This window comes from Aptenodytes patagonicus, chromosome 4, assembly GCF_965638725.1.
Source record: "Aptenodytes patagonicus chromosome 4, bAptPat1.pri.cur, whole genome shotgun sequence".
Taxonomy (NCBI): domain Eukaryota; kingdom Metazoa; phylum Chordata; class Aves; order Sphenisciformes; family Spheniscidae; genus Aptenodytes; species Aptenodytes patagonicus.
In genome coordinates, this window is record NC_134952.1 from 67,751,743 (window position 1) to 67,772,389 (window position 20,647).

Consider the following 20,647-nt stretch of genomic DNA (forward strand, 5'->3'; position numbering starts at 1 on the left):
TGAATTAATACTAGATAGAACTGGTTAGAGAAATGGTAGGGTTTGGAAGTGTAGAGCTGTGCCTGGGAATGTGGTCTCTTTATGGAGCTTGTTCAAGTACTGGGCAGGTTTTAAGTGCTTGTAAAATCTATTGATAATAGCAGTATGGCTGAAAACAGGCATGCTGAGTCTATCTGACATGTGTAGGGATCTGAACTTGTTGGAAAACTGCTTAATAAGCGTTCTTAATCCAGACAGCGAACTCATGGCAAAAGAAGTAATAAGAAATTTAGAACAGGTGTTTAGTACTTGTCATTGACACAGAACACAGAACAAGAATACTGATCCTAGGAAAAAAGCAAATGGAATAGCTGCTCGTCTAAGAAATCCAGTACTGTAAAAGGAACTGGGAGAAGTGAAATGTGCACCAGCATAACATAAACACGTGCAGAAGGAACTGGCACAGATAAGGCAATTAATGCTGCTAGGAAGTATGACTACAACTCTTCTAATTGTTGTTCTGTGTTTTATGGGGTTGGGCACACAGCCTTGGCAAAGGGAGAATAACTTACATCTCTGCTCTCTCCTGTAATGAAGAAAGGCTCTGGAATTTTAGAGAGAAGCAGGTGATGAAAGAGAGCTAGATGTACTGGGAGTGAGTGCTCCTTAGATGTGTCTGACTTCCTGTCGACAACATCTCAAAATGACCAACCCTTCCTGTTAGAGGGTTGCAAAGATTGTTTTGTAGTATTTTGCATCCTGTAAGAAGCAAAGCATGTGTGTTTTTCTCCTTTCTTTTTAGTGAAGACATGGATTTACTTAATTAGTTTCTGAACTGATTTATTGAGCCTGAGGCAAGCGTATGTGTAGGATAGTCTTCCTAATACAGTTTAGTGGCTTATTTTGACTAGACTGGTCTATATTGAAAATAACTATTCTTAACCCAAATATGCCTGTGGGCCTATACTGTATAAAACCAGACTCGTATGATCGCTTACATTTGCTAGATGATTTGCTTTCCCCTGATGATTAAGATCATAAGAACTGTGAACCTATGAGCAAATGTAAAAACTATCCCTAGAAATGTATTTGCAACAGTTCATTTGCTTTCTGTATGAAAGCTTTTACTTGGCTTTGACATTTGGTTGCACCTGTTTTCTTAACCTTGCCTCTCCTGGGAACTACTCAGTGTTTGAGTATTTAAAATGTTTCAGTGAAAGTCTGCTTTACACAGGAATGGCAGAAGCAAGTCCTTTTGACTGAGTTAACAAATTAAGTCATGGCTTTCAAGGTAATCTTTATATATAGCATTGTAAGATTGATTTTTGTTGTGTATGTAGCCAATGTGTAATAATGGCATGAAGTTCTTCCTTTAGAACTTTAGCAGAAGAACTTTTAAAAACAATAGTAAACTGCAAAAAGTGGAAGTCTGGAAATTCTGCCATAAAGTTCTTGTATCAATCTTATTCCTTGCATGAAGTTGGTTCATAGACACTGCAAGAAAGTGGTAAAATCATGAAAAGAATTTAGAGGGGTTTAGAAAACTGTATTTAATAAAAGCCTTAGTAGAACCTCACTGGTTGGGCATTTTGCTAATAAACAGTGATAAAACGCATTACTATTTTGTAGTCTGAAGTGGAGGAAAGATAACTTTACTTAGAATTGTGCCCTCTTCACTCAGAAGATGCCTTTTATTTTTCTTTATGTGAAAATGCATACTATGCTAATAACAACTGTTAATTTGCATTTCCTATATCTACTTTTCTTTTTGTAGATGGGCCACGGCCTACTCAAAAAGAGATTTTATCTCTGCGAGCATTCTTGTTGATGTTCATTAAACAGCTAGTGATGAAGGTAGGATAACTTTAAATTATGATAGGATATCTAATTTTCCTTTCATAAAGAAATGCTCTTTAATATAGCATTATTTTCTAAGCATGTTGAATTTTGTAAACAAATAAGTAAATAGAAATACTATATAAGGTGCATCTTTTTGTTGTGGCTCTTGCCACAAGCAGCAGTGCTAAAGATGCATTTTTCTCCCTTTTAAGCTGTTTTTATCAAAAGTGGAGCTGTTAAATCATTAGCTTAGAAATGTTTACTACTGGGGAAATAGGTATTTGATTCCTTTTTTTTTTTTTTTTTTGACAAGAACAATATCACCTGCATCAGAAATGCTTAAAGACTAAAGAGCAACATTTGACATTATATGCTGTGGGCCACTGGGACCAGAGGAGCATAAGAAAAACTCTATCAATAAGTTTCACAACTGTTTGTTAGACATTAAAGGAATATTGAAATTCAGGAGTTCTACTGCTTATAGACTCTTCTGAACCCTTTCCTATTGTAAGCTCTGATCTCTCTCTTCATCTCTCCCTTCTGTAGTTTGACTTTTCTGTGTTTGAATATAGCTCCCTTTTTCCCTCTTTCTCTGTGTCGCTAAGGGACCAGTATGCTCTCTGTGCTGCTGTCCTTAGCCCCAGCAGTATGGAGGAGTAACTACCAAAAAAGTTCTGCTCTTGACTCTTGTACTCTTTCTTTAAATTGGATGTTCTGCAACTGAAGTATCAGGGACAATTTAGCTATCAAACTCTAAAAGACTTTCATTAAGTGTTAGCTTCATTTTTATTTATTTTTTTAAATTTCTGTCAGAGATTTATAACTTGGACAGTTTTGGATAGAGTTTCACAAGGACAGTAAAAAGCATGTCCATCATAAAAAGTTGATTCTTCTGCAAATTTGCTATTTGTACACAGTGGTGCAAAATCTTTTCTGGAAATGAGAGACTTACTTTAAAAAATAAAAGCCCTAGAAATGAAGAAGCCCGCTTTTCCCTTACCTCATCCTGTTCTTAGAAACTGTTGGTTTTTATTTTGTTTTCACCAAAAAGACCTTAAGGCATATTCCTGACGTAGACACCATAAATGAATTAAATTTCTGCAAAGTTGATAGCAACTGAAGATAGGGTTCTGTAGTGGAAAATAAGAAGCAACTTCAGCTGTAGGCATAGCTAACAGGCTTATAATTAAACATCCAGGTCTACTTTTGAATCTTCTTTGCCACCTTAATTTAATTCTTCTATTAATAGGAAGGTCTCAGTTCAAATTATCAATTAACATGTGTTACTCTAACAATTTCATGTACTATATTACTATCTAGCTTATTTTTATGCCTGTATTGGAGTCTTAAAGTCTTAAAGCGCTTTTATAACCTTCAGCGGGTATTTTTTGGGCAGGGAAAAAGCTACCTTTCATCTATGAAGCTATTATAGTACCAAGTGAAAACAAATTTGTCTTGTGGGACTTGCTCTGTATATAACCATTGCTTGTAATAATGCTCTTTTGGGAACAGTACTTTTGCACTTGAAAGATGATAGTTAAAACCTGATTGTTTTTAAAGGACTATGGAATAAAAGAAGATGAATTGCAGGCCATCCTCAATTATCTGCTCACTATACATGAGGTAATTTTTAATTTGGGGGGTGTGTGGGAGGAGAGGTGTACTACTTCTGCTGTTTGTGACCACCAAATATTTGAAAATATTCAAATATTACCTTCCTTATGCCACAAGATGGCTCTGTAGAGGAAGTAGCAAACATTGTCCAACTCTTCAGTGTAGTGTGCTGAATTGCCAATATTCTTGCAGTGATTTAAGCACTATGTTCAATGTTAGATTGAAGTTCATTAAGCCAGTAAGTCAAAATGGTTTCTTATGTTGTACTGCAAACCGATTTACCAAGCAGAAAAACAGATGGTGAGACTGACTTTAAAAAAAAGACAAAAGCTTGTTTTATGCTGCCTAAGTAATATTTTTTGTTTTGTTTTTCTCTCCTTTTTATTTTGCTTCTTAAATAAAGCAATAAAATTGAAAACATGCATTAAAAAATAAAGATGTATGTTAATGGCATCTAAGAAGAAGCATATAAACTTAATTGGGAGAAAATGTTGGTTACCACTGATACATCTGCATCTTCATATTTTAGCACCAGGAAAAGGCACTTTATGCCAGATGCAACATCAAAGACAAGGGAAATGGGGACATAAATCTAACTGATCTCATCTCTGTAAGGGTGCTTGAAATGGGTAAAATAAGGAATTAATTGAACTTCACTTCAAGCAGTATGGATTTTTTTTCTTTTTTTGTTTACACCTATATTTTCCTTTTATTCTCTGTGCTGGTTACTACTACTTGGTAGTACAATGGTCAAGCAATTTAAGTCATTCTACTTTATATGGAGATGTAAAAAATAAGACTCTTGGTAACATGTAAGAGTAAACCAAAATAGCAGAAGCTTTATATAGCCTTCAGATGAGGAGGTGATATTTTAACTATCTTAGCAGTTTGCATGGTCAAGTCTAAAAGATCCATGAATGCTGAATCCCACAGAATTAGGTATCTAGTTGTAAATTCAGAAAAACATCGACAAAAAAAGTAAAATTCGGCCTTCTCATAGGGCTTATTCATCAGTGATAGCATCTGTAATGTAAGCTAATAGTACCATCAGGTGAACACAGTTGCTCAGGGGGTGTAAAGCTGGTTTTCTAATACAGAAAGAATCAGAATATTTGTTCGAAAGTGTTGGAAAGTGTTTGGTTTTTGTGTGGTTTTTTGTTGTTGTTTTTTTTTTTTTTAAATAAGCTTTCATTTTAATACCACAAAGAATGGGAAAAGAAGACAGTTGCATTTTGCCACTTCGTGGGTTATTTTTAGTTGTAATTAACTTGGAACAAATTAATAAACTGTAGTTTAGAGTGCTTTAGACTAATAGTATGGAAAACTTTACTGAGCAGCTTGAATTACCCATTTTAAATGTTGTCTGTGGCAGGTGGTGGTTTGTTTTTTTTTTTTTCCCCTGGAATGGACACTTGTTAGTAGAGATTTTGCATTAAATACCACCGTGTGCCCCAGAAAATGTGCAGCAGTTTATTTCTAGCTCCTGTGCAGTAAAAGAGGGGGAAATATACATGCAAACAGATGAGCATGTGTGTGGAAGGAAATAGCATAGTCCAATAGTCCATTCCCTGTCAAAGGCTTACATCCCACACACAGATGTATCACATTTCACTCTAAAAAATAAAGTTGTTTTTTTTTTTAGTAATATTTTCTCCTGCACTTGCTTTCCAGATCTATAGCTCTTTTGATCCTGGCCTAATCGTTTTGGTCCTTGGTTTACTATTACTCTCCAGATCATTTTGAAATGTTTTGTAGTGGTTCTTTTAACTAAAACAATGTTCTAGCGTACATGCATTTTTAATTCAAATTTGTAACTTTTATTCAACAGGATGACAATCTAATGGATGTCTTGCAGTTGCTTGTTGCTCTGATGTCAGAGCATCCCAGTTCTATGATCCCTGCTTTTGATCAGAGGAATGGATTACAGTAAGTTTGAATTTTGTAAGTGGGCAAAAGGAAATAGTATTTTGACTATACTGTTGCTTGCTAGATTTCCCATGAAATCTGACAGGTCCTCGTCAGTGTATGTGTTTCAATCTTAGACTCCTCATCTTGGGAGATTTTTGTGTCCAGGTGTTCTTTTGACAAGAGGTAATGTTGGATTTATTATCAATGAGGTCTTTCTTTTTTTAATGTTTTCAAGCTGTCAGTCATGCTTAAACAGGTAGTGATCAATTTGAGTTGGTCTATACATTGATATTAAGTCTTTATCTACTAGTGCTTAGTCTTTAGCCTCCCATTCTTGCATATGTTTTAGAACTGAAAGTGGGCTGACAAAAATTGGTTCAGATTTCTCCTGATCTTTGTTAGCTTTCTTTCCTTTTTTTTAAATGTGTGAAGCATTATGGGGCTCTTGCAGAAGAAACCTTTTACTTGTTTAAATTTAGCACTTTGTGGTATGGATTGTTCACAATCTCTTTTTCCCAACAAACAGCAAAATATTGTTTAACACTATTGTGAGAGAAAAGTAGGGGAAGTAGCAAATTCTACTAACAGTAAAAGCACAAGATAAGATCTGCTAGAAAAAGACTAAGTTATGACTCTGATTTTGTGTTGTGGCTCTCAGAAGGTGGTCACATTATTGAACTGTTCTAATTTAAAATGAACCTGCCTGTACATAGTGGGGAAAAAATTGGAACAGGCAAACAAATGTAAGAACTATTCCTGGAAGGGTATGTGGAGTAGTAATTCTCTCGCTGTGTAAAGGCAGAGTCTCATTTCGTACATTTTGTTGCACCTATTGGTTAACCCCTATTTGTACATATATTTTTTTTTTTCAGTTGCCCTGTCTCAAGAGACAACATTCAGGCACGTTCATAATTGTTTTCTCCCCTTTTAGTGCTAGGCTGATTTTTTTTTTTATTTTTTTTTTTTACCCATTTTCTTCAGCTTTGAATTCATTTGTATGGTAATGTATTATGCTATGGGAAACTAATAAAAACTCTAAATAATAAGGTGTTTGAATGTCATGTTGGGTCTCCAATGCAATATGTTTGTTTTTATTTAACAACTGGCAGTAGACATTTTCTTTTTTATTAACTAGTATATGGGCAAGTCAGGACGAATAGTGAGTCCACAGTGAAAAATCACTTTGTGATTCCTGTCTCATTTGTTACATTCCTTGCTCCTGTATTGTCTCCAGTCAATTAACAGGATGTTTGTATGCTTATTGATACATCTACTTTTTGCAATTAAAACACCATATTCTTGAAATCTAAAAATAATTTTACAAAGCTTTATAGATATTTGGAGTTTTTTAATAATTACAATTTTGCAAGTAGCCAATCTACTGAAGAAATAATAAGTGTAAGGAAATATTTTTTTCCTATGCAATTAGGTAACCCTCATACTGTTCTGTTAAGACAAGCAGAGAAATGGATTATGTTGCTTGAATGAACATTGTATCGTGGGCTTGCTCGTTTGTTTGATTCTATAGCTGCTGTGGCTGCAGCTTTCTCCAAGATAAGTTATGTGTTGTAGGTAACTGTTTTTTAATCACTCCTGGGTTTTCACTTAAATTCTAGTATAGAACTAGATTTTTTTGGTCTTAGTTCAGGTGTCCTGGGTAATATTTTTAGGTATGTAAAAATCAAGGAATATATAACTAGTGATGAGTGCTCAGTTATGTATAGGTAAGACCTTAAAACTTGAATAAGTCCTTTGAATTCTTCACAACTGGCTGATCTAAAATGCGGTGTTGTAACATGGGATATTTTTTGAAAGACTCAAGAATCATTGAAATTATATTCCCCCCCTAATAAAGTGAAACAAATTTCCTCAAAAATTTACTCAGAAAATATTCACAGTAAAGACTGAGTACTTTGCCTTCTGTTCCAGTATAATTTCATGGAGCATTAGGAAATTAATCTTTTCTTTTTTCAGACAGAGCTTAGTGGTTCGTGTAGGTATAAGCTAAATCATATTTCACAGATTCAAAGATCTGTCGAGTACCATGAACCATAGCCCAACTAAAATTATATAGTGACATGGTCATAAGCACTTTACTGTCTAAAAAGTAAGCAATGAATGAAATTAGATGTAACTGATAAATATGTTTAGATGTCTTATGTTTTTATGGCAGATTTACAAGGATCAAAAACTTGCATTTGTTATTCTTCACATTGACATAAGGCCAATATTAGAATTTTTCACTGTGTAAATAAACATTTAATAAAAGATTAAGCTTTAATGTACTGCAAATAAGTGTTTGAGAAGTTAAGATTAAATACTAATCCGATTTCTTTTTATTCGGGGAGTGGAAGGCATAGATACACGTGATGAGATCTGTGCAGTATTAGAGATTGAATTGGTAATGTCAAATATATTTAAGGTTACCGGGCTCTTTCCACTGTAAGACTGTACTTCCAATTGTTTGTTAATTTACCAGACTTTCATCAGTTACATTGTTACTTTTCTTGCTGTGTTTGTTACACTCTCATTTTCTTTTTTGGGAAAACTTCAGCTGGAACTGTTCAGCTAGTTAAGTCTAGTACTTTGCTACAGACATGCCCATTGCTCCCTTTGGCTTTCTTCTTAAACCTTCTTAGTGGAGAATCATAAGCAGGTGTAGAGCATAATCATAAGGAGGTGAAGAGCAGAAACCAATGTAGGTGAAATGAGAAGAATGCCTCCTGACTTGGTGTCTTCCTCTATCCCTCCTGAGGGAGCAACAGCGTGCACAGATGTCAAATATTAATGCTAGTAATAAATCCCCCTCCATACATGGCTATTCCTATCCAGCCACATTTATACTAAAACAATTGCTTGCTTAGTTTTCTGGATAAAATATCAGATTAAGATAGTTCTCAATATAGGAATTGCAGCAGCCTTTTACAGCATGTTTTATGTATTGATATTTGGGAGATATTTAAATTTGATTAAAAATCTCAAAATGTAATTATAAAATGTGAAGTCACAAACTATTGTGCCATTAACATAAATGTCATGCTGGTTTTTGTAGTCTTATTAATAGTCATTCTTTTAAATTAGGCTTGGATACAAATTTATTTGCAGTTTACTGCAGTTAATTTGTCATTCCAAAAATTGCTGTGTATTTCAATTATTTTAGGAAGCCTTGTGTTTTCTCCACTTAGGGTTGTCTACAAGCTTTTAGCATCTCAAAGTGAAGGCATCAGGGTGCAAGCTCTAAAAGTGATGGGATATTTCTTAAAGCATCTTGCTCCGAAGTAAGTACTGGTTTAGGTCTTAAAACAAAACCCCAAAAAAAGAAGGAAAAAAGGTAGGTTGTGACAAATACATGGCATATGTTATTTTGTGTATATATTATTTGGTGTGTATATATACACACGTTCATATGTAAAGTAAAAAAAGCTATATTGGAGGTTAATCACTAAATATGCTTCACTGAATAGGAGCTACTATTCTTCAAGTACCCTTCAATTTTTGTCATTAATACATTTCTGATGTGGTGGAATTACTTGTTACTGGCAACTAGTGTCCAGGCATTATCAATTCCTTACCAAGTTCATTTAATACTCTTTTGCAGTACAGCTGCCTGCTTTTTAATGCGGTCTTTTTCCATAATTCCATTGAAATCGGTAGCAAGATTTAGACTGGTGAGACTGAACCCTGTGTTACTTACTGAGAACTAGATTTAATATGCCTCAAGTTGACTACAATAGTAGTTAACTATTGAGATCGCTGTCCATGGTTGTATTTTTGAGTGAGATGAGGACAAAGATGCCTTTTCCTTAGTGTTTATCAAGAAATCCCTAAGGGTCTGTTTCAGCTTTTTGGGCCCATGGGTGAGTGGACTGCATTTATGGAAGAAAGTTAGCTGTCTTCTGTCTCTCTTCAGGGAATGACTTGTCCTTTCAGAATTTGAATTCTTGCCCTTTTCCTTAACCAAAAGTGAAAGACTTAAGGAACAAAAAAGAAAAAGATGTTTCCAGTGATTTCATATTTCTTGAGGCACACTTTTTAAACTTTTTTTTTTCCCCCTAAAGCAAGTGGAATACATGTTTATTTTATCTTTCTGTACTGTTTTAGGAGAAAAGCTGAAGTCATGCTTGGACATGGATTGTTCTCTTTGTTGGCTGAAAGGCTGATGCTTCAGACAAGCCTAATCACCATGACCACATACAATGTCCTATTTGAGGTAGTAATATACTGTAGTTAGGATCCAATCTTCCTAATTACTTGTAAGACATTGTTAGAAAATTGCTTACATATTTGTGCTGATAGGTTCCAGATGACATTAAACCTTAGCGTGATGTAGCTGAGTGCTGCTTTTTTTTTTTCTTCCCCTGTCCAAAGCTCACTACTTGAGATTTTTCCTCTCCCGCTTAACTTGGTTATGCTACTTATGAACAATTCTAGGTAATGAGTAACCTGAATGTCTCAAGCAGACACTCGTTTATATGTGGAATTTTATTATAGCAATGATCTTGCCTTATGATGATTGTTTTGGTTAGATTCAGGTTTCTCTTCCAGTGTATTTAAAACAACAGTGTGCGCTTAAGAGAAAGCAAAAAAAAAAAAAAAGCTCAGAGTAAAATTTTAGGAACAGGATGAAATAAATTCTCAAGAAAGAGAACAAGTCGGGTTTTTGGATAATTTTTAGAACCATGGTGAAATAATGATGGTGCTTTATGAAGGATGTATCCAACTATTTTTCAGTAAGCTGTCTTTATGAACATTGATATGGCATCTTCTTCTTTCTTGCTAGATTCTGACTGAACAGATTTGCACTCAAGTGATACATAAACAACATCCTGACCCAGATTCAACAGTGAAGATACAAAATCCTCGTAAGAATGATACACATTTCTGAATGCTACCATAACAAAAGTCTGCTCTAAAAAAAACCATGAGAAAGCTTATTAATTACATCCACCAGTCTTAGTTCTGATCTCAGTTTTACATAGTCTTTCATACAAAAGGAAAGATAATGTGCATTTAGTTGGAGTTATTTAGGAAGTATGTCTCTATAGCTTTTTGAAAGACGTTTTATGTGTCTAAATGTGTATGTAGTTCATAACTCACCCTTTTTGGCTGTGCAGTCATGTTATGAAATGGTTTTTCAAGACTTGCATGCACAGGATTCTTTGATTTAATACATGTTAAGGTTCCAGCAAAATTCTGATTGCATTATTTAGTGATGTCAGACTAAATTACCTGAAATATGGAAACAGCCTTCATCTTAAATTACATTCAGTATGACAACGCTAGATGGAAAGTAGGAGAAATGTATCTGCTCACTGTTTTGGTTAGCTTACTTTATGGGAAGTATCTTGATATGAAACTTTAGATGTCTTTTGAACTAAGAGAAAATACTGATCTCCTTTCCTGAATTATGTGCATTACTAATGTGCTCTGTATATAATACAATGGACTTATGATAGCTTTGGGAGTTCATTTTTTCTGGAGAAGTAATAGATTTTTCACTTTCATAGCTGCTTTGTCATTAAATGTAGGTCATAGTTGTGGGTTTGCTTCATGTGGAAAGTGGGGGAAGAGAAAGGAAAGCAAAGCAGATACAGAGGAAAGAAATCTGGTTGCAGTGTGCCATTTGCTTTCTGGTAAATCTGTATGAAGCAAGAGATGTGAGGAGATTTCTGTTACTTTCTCTTAAGATTTCTGAAGTTGGCATTCACTGCTGTGGTTAATACAGATTATTTGTAGTGTGAGGTATGAGTCTGGAATTATCTAGGTCTAGTAGGAAGAGTGACTTCTAGAGTACCTTTTTAAGATCAGTGCTAATATTATCAAATAAGGAATTTCTCTTTTTAAAGAAATTGTACAAGGTGAACTGAAACTATCACAGTGATCATGTTCAAATTGCACCCTAATTTATTTACAAAGTTAACTTTTTTTAAAGTAACAAGAATAGTGACTACCCCACTGCTTCAAAAAGTGGAATGTACCCACAGTTTTGACTGTCTCCTAAAAATATAGAAAACATCATGCTCATAAGAGATGAAATTTTACATCAGGAAGGTTTTGTCCCCTTTCTCAAACTTTTTTTTTAATAACAGAAATTAAGTATAATCAGAAGTTCTTCACATTCTTCGAAAATTCAGTATTATTAAGGTAGAGCAACATCTATGCATTTTTCTCATATGTTGATTTTATAATGGATGCATTGTATTACGTGAACTTCCTTAAAAAAAGGTTCTGACAGATTCTGGTAACTTGTCATTTGTCATGCAGTAACATTTGTGTTGCTTAAACCTGATAATTCAAAAAAATTTCAGAGTAATTTAACTTGGATTCCATTTTCTTCAGCTGTATAGGTCTGCAAATCCCCCTGATGGTGACCAGGTTTGAGAAATCTTGGATGAAGGGATTTGTATTAGTTAAACCTTCTACTCAAATAGAGATGTGCTTTTTCTCAGTATAAAACTTTTTTTTATGTAGCATCACTTTTCTTGTACAAACAGCATCGGAAGATGTCCTGTGTTTTATGCTGTGCTTAGTACTAATATTTTGTTGCTCATGAACTGTTTTACAGAGATTTTGAAGGTTATTGCAATCCTGCTACGTAATTCTCCACAGTGTTCAGAAACTCTGGAGGTTCGGCGAGCCTTTCTCTCAGATATGATTAAACTTTTTAATAACAGCAGAGAAAATAGAAGGTAAGATAACTTGCTATATGCACATGTATACAAAGTAAGTAACAAGGTCTCCTAGTAAATTAGACTCATTAAGCAGACACAGCTTCATCATTGTTCAGCAAATTCTATACTCTAGTATAGTCTTCAATACATAAAATTAGAGAAGCTTGCACATAGCAATTGATTTAAACATGTTGAATTCCTGACTTAGCTGATGTATATTTCTAAGATATATTTTGAAATTTGATTAAATAGCATGTGTGTATTTCGCAGGAGTTTGTTGCAGTGCTCCGTCTGGCAGGAGTGGATGCTTTCCCTTTGCTATTTTAATCCAAAGACTTCCGAGGAACAGAAGATAACTGAGATGGTGTATACCATATTTCGAATTTTGCTCTACCATGCAATCAAATATGAGTGGGGTGGCTGGCGTGTTTGGGTGGATACACTGTCGATCACACATTCAAAGGTGAGTGTTTGAAATAGTTGGGAAATTTTGTTACGCTGTGTAATTAGATTTAGAGCCTTAAAGTGCTGTATCATACAGTGAGATAGTCTTGAAATGAAGGTCAGTAGTTAAATAAAAGCCCAGTGTTTATATCTGTTACTGGGCATAACTTTCAAATATTTGACAATTAAATGTTAATTTTGTTGTTTGAACACAAATCTTTTTTTGTTGTTGCTTAAATTGTGATAGTATTAGTTTATACTGAAAATGGCACATTTTCAAAAATGAGATAATAAAATTTCAGGAGCATTTCTGAAAAATTTTAGTGCTGGTTTTGGTTTTTAATAATGGCACGAACACAAGGTGGCGCACCATATCTATTCATAAGCAAAAATAGCTTTTGGTAACATCAAAAGGCTGTAAAACAAACCAGTAAAAAGCAAAGAAATCAAAGTTAAGACTGATGCTTCAGCTGTTAAGCTGTCATGGAATACAGGGTGAGAACGCAAATCCTTGCAGTATGAATGAGACTATTACCCTTCATTATTATTCTGTCTGATTTTTTTGTTGTTGTTGCAACTGGAATGATATCATAGACGTTACTAGTGGATCTTCAAACAAGACACAGTAGCATAGAAGATAACTGCCCTGCCTTATTCTGAACAAAAGAGTGAGGCCAGTGTGGGCCTCGTAATTATTCTGGTTTGTCAGACGTATTTACTTAAGTTGAATTGAATTAGAAATTATGTCTTTCTAAATGTGTGTAACTTAACCATGCAAAAAGGACATCTGTGAATCCTAAAGATCACTTTATGATTCTAAGGAATTGTTAGCATTTCTGAGGTCCTTGGTTTTGTATGAATTTTTTCTCAAAAAAAGTCAGTCTCTGCAGACAGCAAGAACACAGTTATTTTGCAGCTCTGTTTATTTATCACAGTCATAGCTCGATGGTAGATTATTGGGCTATGGGGAGACAAATGTAGAAATCTGTATAATAGAAGTGTGTGAAATAATATCATTAAATAGTCATTTAGCTAAATAGAATCCAGGTGCAAAGAATCCAGGGCCAAATTTTAACCCTTACAGAGATCCCATTTAGTTGTTGAAATACCCTTAATCTTCTTTTGTGTCGGCTCTGCAGTTTTCAAAAAACCTGTTTCCTCTCTTTCCCCCAAGATGCAGAGAGCGTGGGTGGAGTAGATTGTACAATGGCAAGCTGTAGCCAGAGTAAATATTCCTAATGTGCTTTTATAGAAACTGGCATAATTTAAAGCATTTCTGTGATTGCTGGGAATTGCTGGGGAACTGTTCCTGGGGAAAGATGGAGAGGTGAGTGAAGGAAGACCACCTTTCTACCTCTGTTATGCAGAGCTTTGGTGTATTGAATTTAAAAATTATCTAGCGCATTATCTTATAAGCTGCAGTTCTATTCTTAGACTCTTTTTGTAAGATAACGTAATGTCGGAAATATCATTTAAACAGCTTCTATGTCAAAATGATTATATGGATTTTTGGTTGTTATCTTCAGTAACTTAATGTGGCTAATCAATGGTCTAGAGTTCATAGAGGAAAAACCAAGATTTTATTGTGATGCCATGGCCAAATGTTAAGAAAAAACCTCAGTTTTAGAAAATACCAAAAAAATTGAGGTACAGATAATATTACTACTTCCCGCCCCCCTCCCTCCCCCCAGGCTGTATGTTTTTGTACAATACCATAGTGAATGAGAAAATGACGTGCTTCACTCTTTGTGTTTCTCATTTTTGGTTCCTGGCATGCTGGCATAGTGAGGTATCCTTGGTTGTATAAGTAACTTCCTGTATCAGTTTTCCCAAGTCTACCTTTGTTGGCTTTCCGGTTAATATGTAAGGACTGTTTGTTCTTCCAACCTACTTCAGAGGAAGTTGAACAATGGCAAGGTTAGAAGTGTGTGAGTGTGGGCAGAGCTAGCAGCAGAGTAGTGTTGTAATTTTGAAGGAATCATAAAGGAGTTCAGTTTGTTTGGACATTGGTGCTAATATTATCCAGTTCCAGAAGCCTAAACAAAAAAGATTGAACAGCAAAAGCACCCAGAAACTAACTTAACAATAGTGATATGAATGATGATGCAATAATCAAGGATTTTAAAATCGGATTTTTTTACGTTTATTACGCATTTGTGTTTGAACTTTTTTATAAATAATACATGCAATTTATGCAGCTAGCGATATAAAGGTAGATGATGTTTCATAACTATCTTTTAATTACATAAACATAAATTAGGATAAATCACAAAAAAAGCTCTTTGTGGTAAAACCTTACTAATCACTTGAAAATCTCCTTGTAGACTGATATTAATATCTAATGATAATGAATTTTTAATCCCGCTAATTTTACTTATTTTGAAGATTCTTGTATCCTGTTATACCAATATTGAGATTCATATAGATTCACACATAACATAGTGTGGACATAATTCAGTGGGCAAGTTGTTCGATGCTAAGTGCATCTCAGATGTTTTTGATTTCTAGCATGCTTTCAAAGTAATGTGGGAATTATGAGAACAAAAATATTTCCTTAACATTGCTAAGAGAATAACCAATTTGTGGTTTTATTATTTCATCTCTAATTGCATTGGGTTACTGCTTATTTTTCCTTTTTACAACCCTTTGCGCCATTCTTGCCACTAATTTATAACACCATTCTATGATAAAGAACTAGTATATAAAGGACTAGTGTTACAGAATTGGATAGGTTTTGCAGAGCTACACATCAAGATACATGCAGCTGCTATAAAAAGCCAAAGAAACTCAATTGCAATTTTATTGTCCAGTTTGATAGATTTCCTGCCACCTTTGTAGCAGGGAAGCTGTTTGTCACTGTAACCCTCTCCTCTAACAGCTGCACAACGTTTTATAAGCAGCAACGGCTTTTCTAGCATAATTGCACTACATTGGTTTCCTTGCACTCAGAATTTAGAAGGTGTGTGTAACCTTTTTAAAGCCAAGTTTCTTAGTATTACTCATGTATTTTGCTCATTTCCGTATTATATTTTTTGATGTTTTCCAAATATTAACACAGTGTATAGAAAGGTGATTAATCTGTGGCTTCTAGTTCAATAAAAATGTTAATGAAAAAATTAAATCACAACTCCAGTTTGTTCTAACTGTTCAGTGTTGAATTTAGGAAAGCTTCTAAGAACTTCTGTTTTTTAAACGTTGTAACCATGCTAGCTAGGCCTTAGATTTTATCTGTCTAGCCATGTTACTTTGTAAAAAGGACCAATGATTTTGGGGTTAATAATAGGAAACAAGTAAAGAATGATGGACAACTTGCCTTTTTGTCCTTTCAGCTTCCCCAAGTTTTAAAAGAATATAATGATTTCTACAGTATAATACACTCCTGAATTATCTGAATGTTTTAAACTACTGGGACGAACTAACATTTGCTTATTTCAGGCCCTTAAATATATTTTGCTACTTAAAAGTTGCTTCATGTTACCATGTGATTAGGTTAAAGAGAAGATATTTGGGTAAAATCTGATTTTGTTTTTTTTTAATTATACTTTTTTTTAGTAGCTCAAGAAATTTTCATTGAGTAAGACTCAGAAATGTTAATATGTATAAGCTACAGTTTTATTGCTGTATAAGTGGAAATTGATATATGAGCGAAAATTTTGTTCACTGATCTGAGTGGGAAGAAGTATAATCTTAAAACATCGGTACTGTGACTTTAACATACAATGTATTTCTAAATAATTGTTAGTTTTCAATCTAAGGAAGTAGAGTTGTAATAAACATTGGTGAGTGTTAAGTAAATTTGTATGTTCTTTGGTGCCCTGCTTATTTAATACAGGAGAGAAGAAAAAAAAAAGGTGTGCACAGCATTTACATGTGTTACGTTTGCCTGATTTTCATCACTGTCAGATGAGGGAAAACCGGCAAAAGCAGCAAAGATTAGGTGGTGGAGGAGTTAATATATGACGGCAATTTAAAAACTAATTTGCAGAGAAGTGAACATGGCTCGGTAGTTTTAGAAAGTAACAGACCATCAGGATCTCTTGAGTCCAAATCCCATTGGCGTTCATTGGGTTATTAAGGATGGTTTTGTCTCCATTTTTTCTCCCTATCTTGAAGAAGGTAGGGTCTTCCACAGTGGTATGTGCAGGCATTTTTAGCTCTACGGCACTTTGAAGGCCTCAGATGTTCTTCAGTCCTCTGAAAACTGTGTCTGCATTGCCCTGAGGGGAAGCAGAGGTAGCTAGCCAAGAGGGTCATTGTACTACTGCAGGTTTTTGGTTTTCAAGTGTGCGATGCCCAATGTATTAATGAAGCAAAGCTGGGGGAGATGCAAATCAAGTAACACACTTGAAATGCTTAAATATGGGTTTCATTCTTATGGTATAAATAGTTATTTATAAAAAATTATTGCGTATTCTAGATAGAAATGATTCTCAGGGGCGTCACCTGACTTATGGAGAGCAGAAGTAACTTGGAGACTAGAATGTGCAGCCTCCCTGAAAGCTGTGTGCCCTGCAAGATGTGTGGTCATGATGCAATCCTTCACCTTTTCTAGGTGTTTCCTTGTTACAGCTTCTTTTGTAGTAGGTGTGTGGGAAGGCTTTTCCTAATCAATGCTTCTGAGGAGAAGAAAGTATTTTCATTATTCAGCAGGCAGAGTAGTTGGGAGGAGGGATCTGTACCACTGGTGGGCTTTTACACATGCAGCATGTGTAGTTAATGGGGAATTCCTCCATCTCATTATTCACTCAGTTTGAGTAGAATGTCATGAATAAAGCTGCAGGATGCTAAAATTTAGCTAATTCAAACTGAAAGAAAAGCATGAAATAGGGGATAGGAATAGAGTGAGCAAGGTGAACTGGGAATTTATGAAGCAGGAAAGAACAGGATCAGCTGGGTAGAGGAAGCCGCACAGAAGCCTTAAAAGAAGAGTGTAATAGAGATTTGTTACTGGTTGAGAAGTGCCAGAGGTCTCAAAAAGAAGAAATGGGAAAACATTTGCAGCAGAAAGAACTTGATGCATAAAGAGGCAAACAGCTTCCTAAGCAGAGATGACCTGAAGAGAGAATGGATTCTCATCTGTATAACTTGGTATAAAAGTCATTGGAAGATGGGACCTGTGTCTGCAGCCTCAAGAATTGTTAGTGGTCTCCTTTGCTGTTGCTGCAGAGTTTGAGGCAAACCTCCTCCATACTTGCTGCTACCTGTGTTCAGGTTATTGGTGTGTTGTGGCAGTGGGGACTGAATTGGGCCTCTGGGCCATGAGTTGAAATGATAGATGTGGAGTCTCTGCTACAGGGCTGCCAACAACACATGGAGACATTGGAAAAGGATGGCCAAAGAGAGAAGTGCGCAAGACCTATAGCTAGGTATTATGACAGTGCAGAGTGGTAAACACTGAATTTAATTGCAACATATTTTTGTTAATAACTAAATATCAAATGTGCACAAGGCAGAATTCGACAGTCTACTGAACTGTAGGAATGGTGACAGAGATTGAGGTAGAGAGGAAATATATACCTTGAGAGGATAATGTGCTCATGTCTTGCAATTTAAACAAATTAAAAGCAATAGTTGCATTAGTGAAAATGAGCAAATACATGTTTGGTATGCTGTTTCAATTTATTATTGTATGGTGATGTAACAGTAAGCTATACCTTGAGTTGGTTTGAAAATGAAATGCTGCCAACATACATAAAATTATCTCTCAGGTAAGCAAAGACTTTTATGAATTATATTGACTAGTACTTGCTTCCTTATTCTAGAAATTATTTGCATGCATTTTTTTTTCTGAAGCTGAGGAGAAAAAAAGGCAAAAGTATTGCTACTTAGATGAAAATGCAGCATGCAGGAACATGAAAATGTCTTGGTACAGTGGTTTTCTTTTTTTTTCCTTCCCCCCTCCTTGTGTGTCAGTGAATGCTTTTTTGGTGGAAGCTTAGACTCCTTCTAGAAACTTCTCATATGTAGTGTCCTGCATAATATATGTTAATTTGCTTTTCTTAGCTTTCGTCTGTGAACCACTCAGAAATAACCCAGAGATTCCTCAGGTCAGTGGGTTACAGACTGTAAGTCAGTGTATGGTGCACACAGTACCTTTGTATCTTCCACTTCACTGAATTGAAAATTAGGTTTGATATCTTCAGATATTGGTACCTCCCGTCTAAACAGACCTGTTTTTGTTTGGAGAGTAGTTTCCACTTTTGGACAGTTAGTGTTGCTAGAGGAGAAGTGGAAAAACAAGTCAATAAAGTCCTTGTTAAGATTTAAAAAGTTGTAACGCTTTCTGGAATTATGAAGAGTTTATTGATGGTGTCAGCAGCACAGGAGCTAGTTTGCACTGAGCAGAGTCTATAAGGAAACAGCAGTACTATATAATTGTCTGACCTGTCTGGCAGACATTCCCTTCCTCTCTCTACAAAATTGCCCACCTGATAATGAAAAAAAAGGACAAAATCTAAACATGTAGTTAAAATATTTTCCCTATGTTCTTTAATGCAAATGTCAATCATATTAACCTTTTTCATTGCTGTATGCTAATTTTTCTCCTTGGCAATTAGTAAATGTTGGATGTCAAATTAAGTTAAAATTAATGGCAGAGGCAAATGTTGCAGTTATTAACTCACAAGTGTCTTTAACTAGTAGTGCGTAGAGATGCATTGCAAACAGCTATGGATTAACCATCAAATGATGGTGAAGATTAATGATTGGCCTTTTAGCTTACTAATTTAGAACAATTTCTAGTAATTAATTTTGTATTATCAGCTTTACAGTTGGAAATGCCTTAAGGAAAATAAAAAATGACTTAAGTACATTTAAGGTTCTTCAAGCTAACAGTTGTCTTGTAAATTGTTGCATGGTTGCAGATCCTAATGTTTAATCTTTAATACATTTATATACTATCTCTGTCTACTTGTATTTAGTAATCATAATTTCTGCTTCACTTTGCATTTTCGTTGATACTGCTTTTGTTAACCTTAGATGTTTTCTTTGTAGGGTGTATTGTTTGGCTTTGTGAACTTGTGTGCTTCATAAATGCCATGTCCTGCAACAGAAGTGGGGGGGAAGACTTGTCCAGTGCCTCCATCGTAGTACCACTATTTTTTGGTTTCCCGTCAAACCAAATTACGAATTAATATAGTGAGCAGAACTGTTTATACAGGCTTGTTGAAAAGTTGGATTTTATGAAGCAGTATTTCTTGTTTTCTTTTTTATATAAATAAGAAAACCCCAAACTCAAAATGCATGTTTGAAAAATACTGGTTTAGGTATTCTGCGTAATTTTGTGCATTGCTATTTTAATTTGAATATTATTTAAAGAACAATATTTAATACATTAAGTGAGATGAATTCTTTCTGATGTTTATGGTGCAAGTAGAAATTGCTATCCTTTTTAAGTGGATTTTTTTTTTTTTTTGTGAGTGATGACTGTCTAATTTTCTTTACCAGTGTGTGTCTCCTTGCAGTTTCTTGCATTGTTTTTATATCAACGTAGATTCTTATCAGACTGTGCTTGGATTTATTTGCCCATAAGTTTACATTGCCCATCTGTAAAGATAAGTTGTCTGTATTGACCTTCTTGCCACGGTGGTTGGTTTTTTTTGTTGTTGTTTGTTTGGGTTTTTTTTGTAGTAGTGATGAACAGTCCTGAAGAGCACAGTTTGGTTTCCAGAGTGTTGCTCTGTAATGGCTTCCAAACCATTGTCTGTTCCCTGTTTCAGATGAGACTGATTGTGAAATTATATTGCATCCCTATACCATACATTGCATTTTTAACTGTTGACCATAGCTGGGCAAAGATCAACTTGTTGCAAAGTTGGTTGCATCTCTAACCTATACAGTCAGTAGAACTCATACTTGTAACTTTCAACAGTCTTAGTTGGAAAAGCAAAACTGCTCAGTTTGCAATTCATGATTTAGATGTTAACATTCAAAATTAATACAAATACCTATGTTGCCTATCTGACTTCAAGGTAGCACATGTAGCTTATTAGGAAAAACAAAGCATGCAACAGGAAACTCTCCTAAGAGACAAAAGAGAAAGTAGCATGGGAAGATTTTGAATAATGAATGAACAAGATAAGTATATATTGCTAATAAATACAGGGGGGCTTTGCTGAAACAGTGGCTAGTTTTTAGATAGAATTTGGTTTTGTGATTGTTTGGAGTATAAAAGATAGGGAGTCTTAGATCTA

General features: G+C 34.9%; 1 protein-coding gene across 3 annotated transcripts in view; it reads left to right on the forward strand.

Annotated features, from left to right (window-relative positions):
- The window catches only part of LRBA (LPS responsive beige-like anchor protein), a 416,017-nt gene that overhangs the window by 56,779 nt on the left and 338,591 nt on the right, over positions 1–20,647 (forward strand). For all 3 annotated transcript variants that reach the window (XM_076337080.1, XM_076337082.1, XM_076337081.1), the window contains exons 14-21: positions 1,754–1,833; positions 3,379–3,441; positions 5,261–5,358; positions 8,526–8,618; positions 9,442–9,550; positions 10,121–10,202; positions 11,906–12,029; positions 12,282–12,474. In XM_076337080.1, the coding sequence (XP_076193195.1) occupies positions 1,754–1,833; positions 3,379–3,441; positions 5,261–5,358; positions 8,526–8,618; positions 9,442–9,550; positions 10,121–10,202; positions 11,906–12,029; positions 12,282–12,474 (842 nt within the window). The remainder of the gene's footprint in view (positions 1–1,753; positions 1,834–3,378; positions 3,442–5,260; positions 5,359–8,525; positions 8,619–9,441; positions 9,551–10,120; positions 10,203–11,905; positions 12,030–12,281; positions 12,475–20,647) is intronic.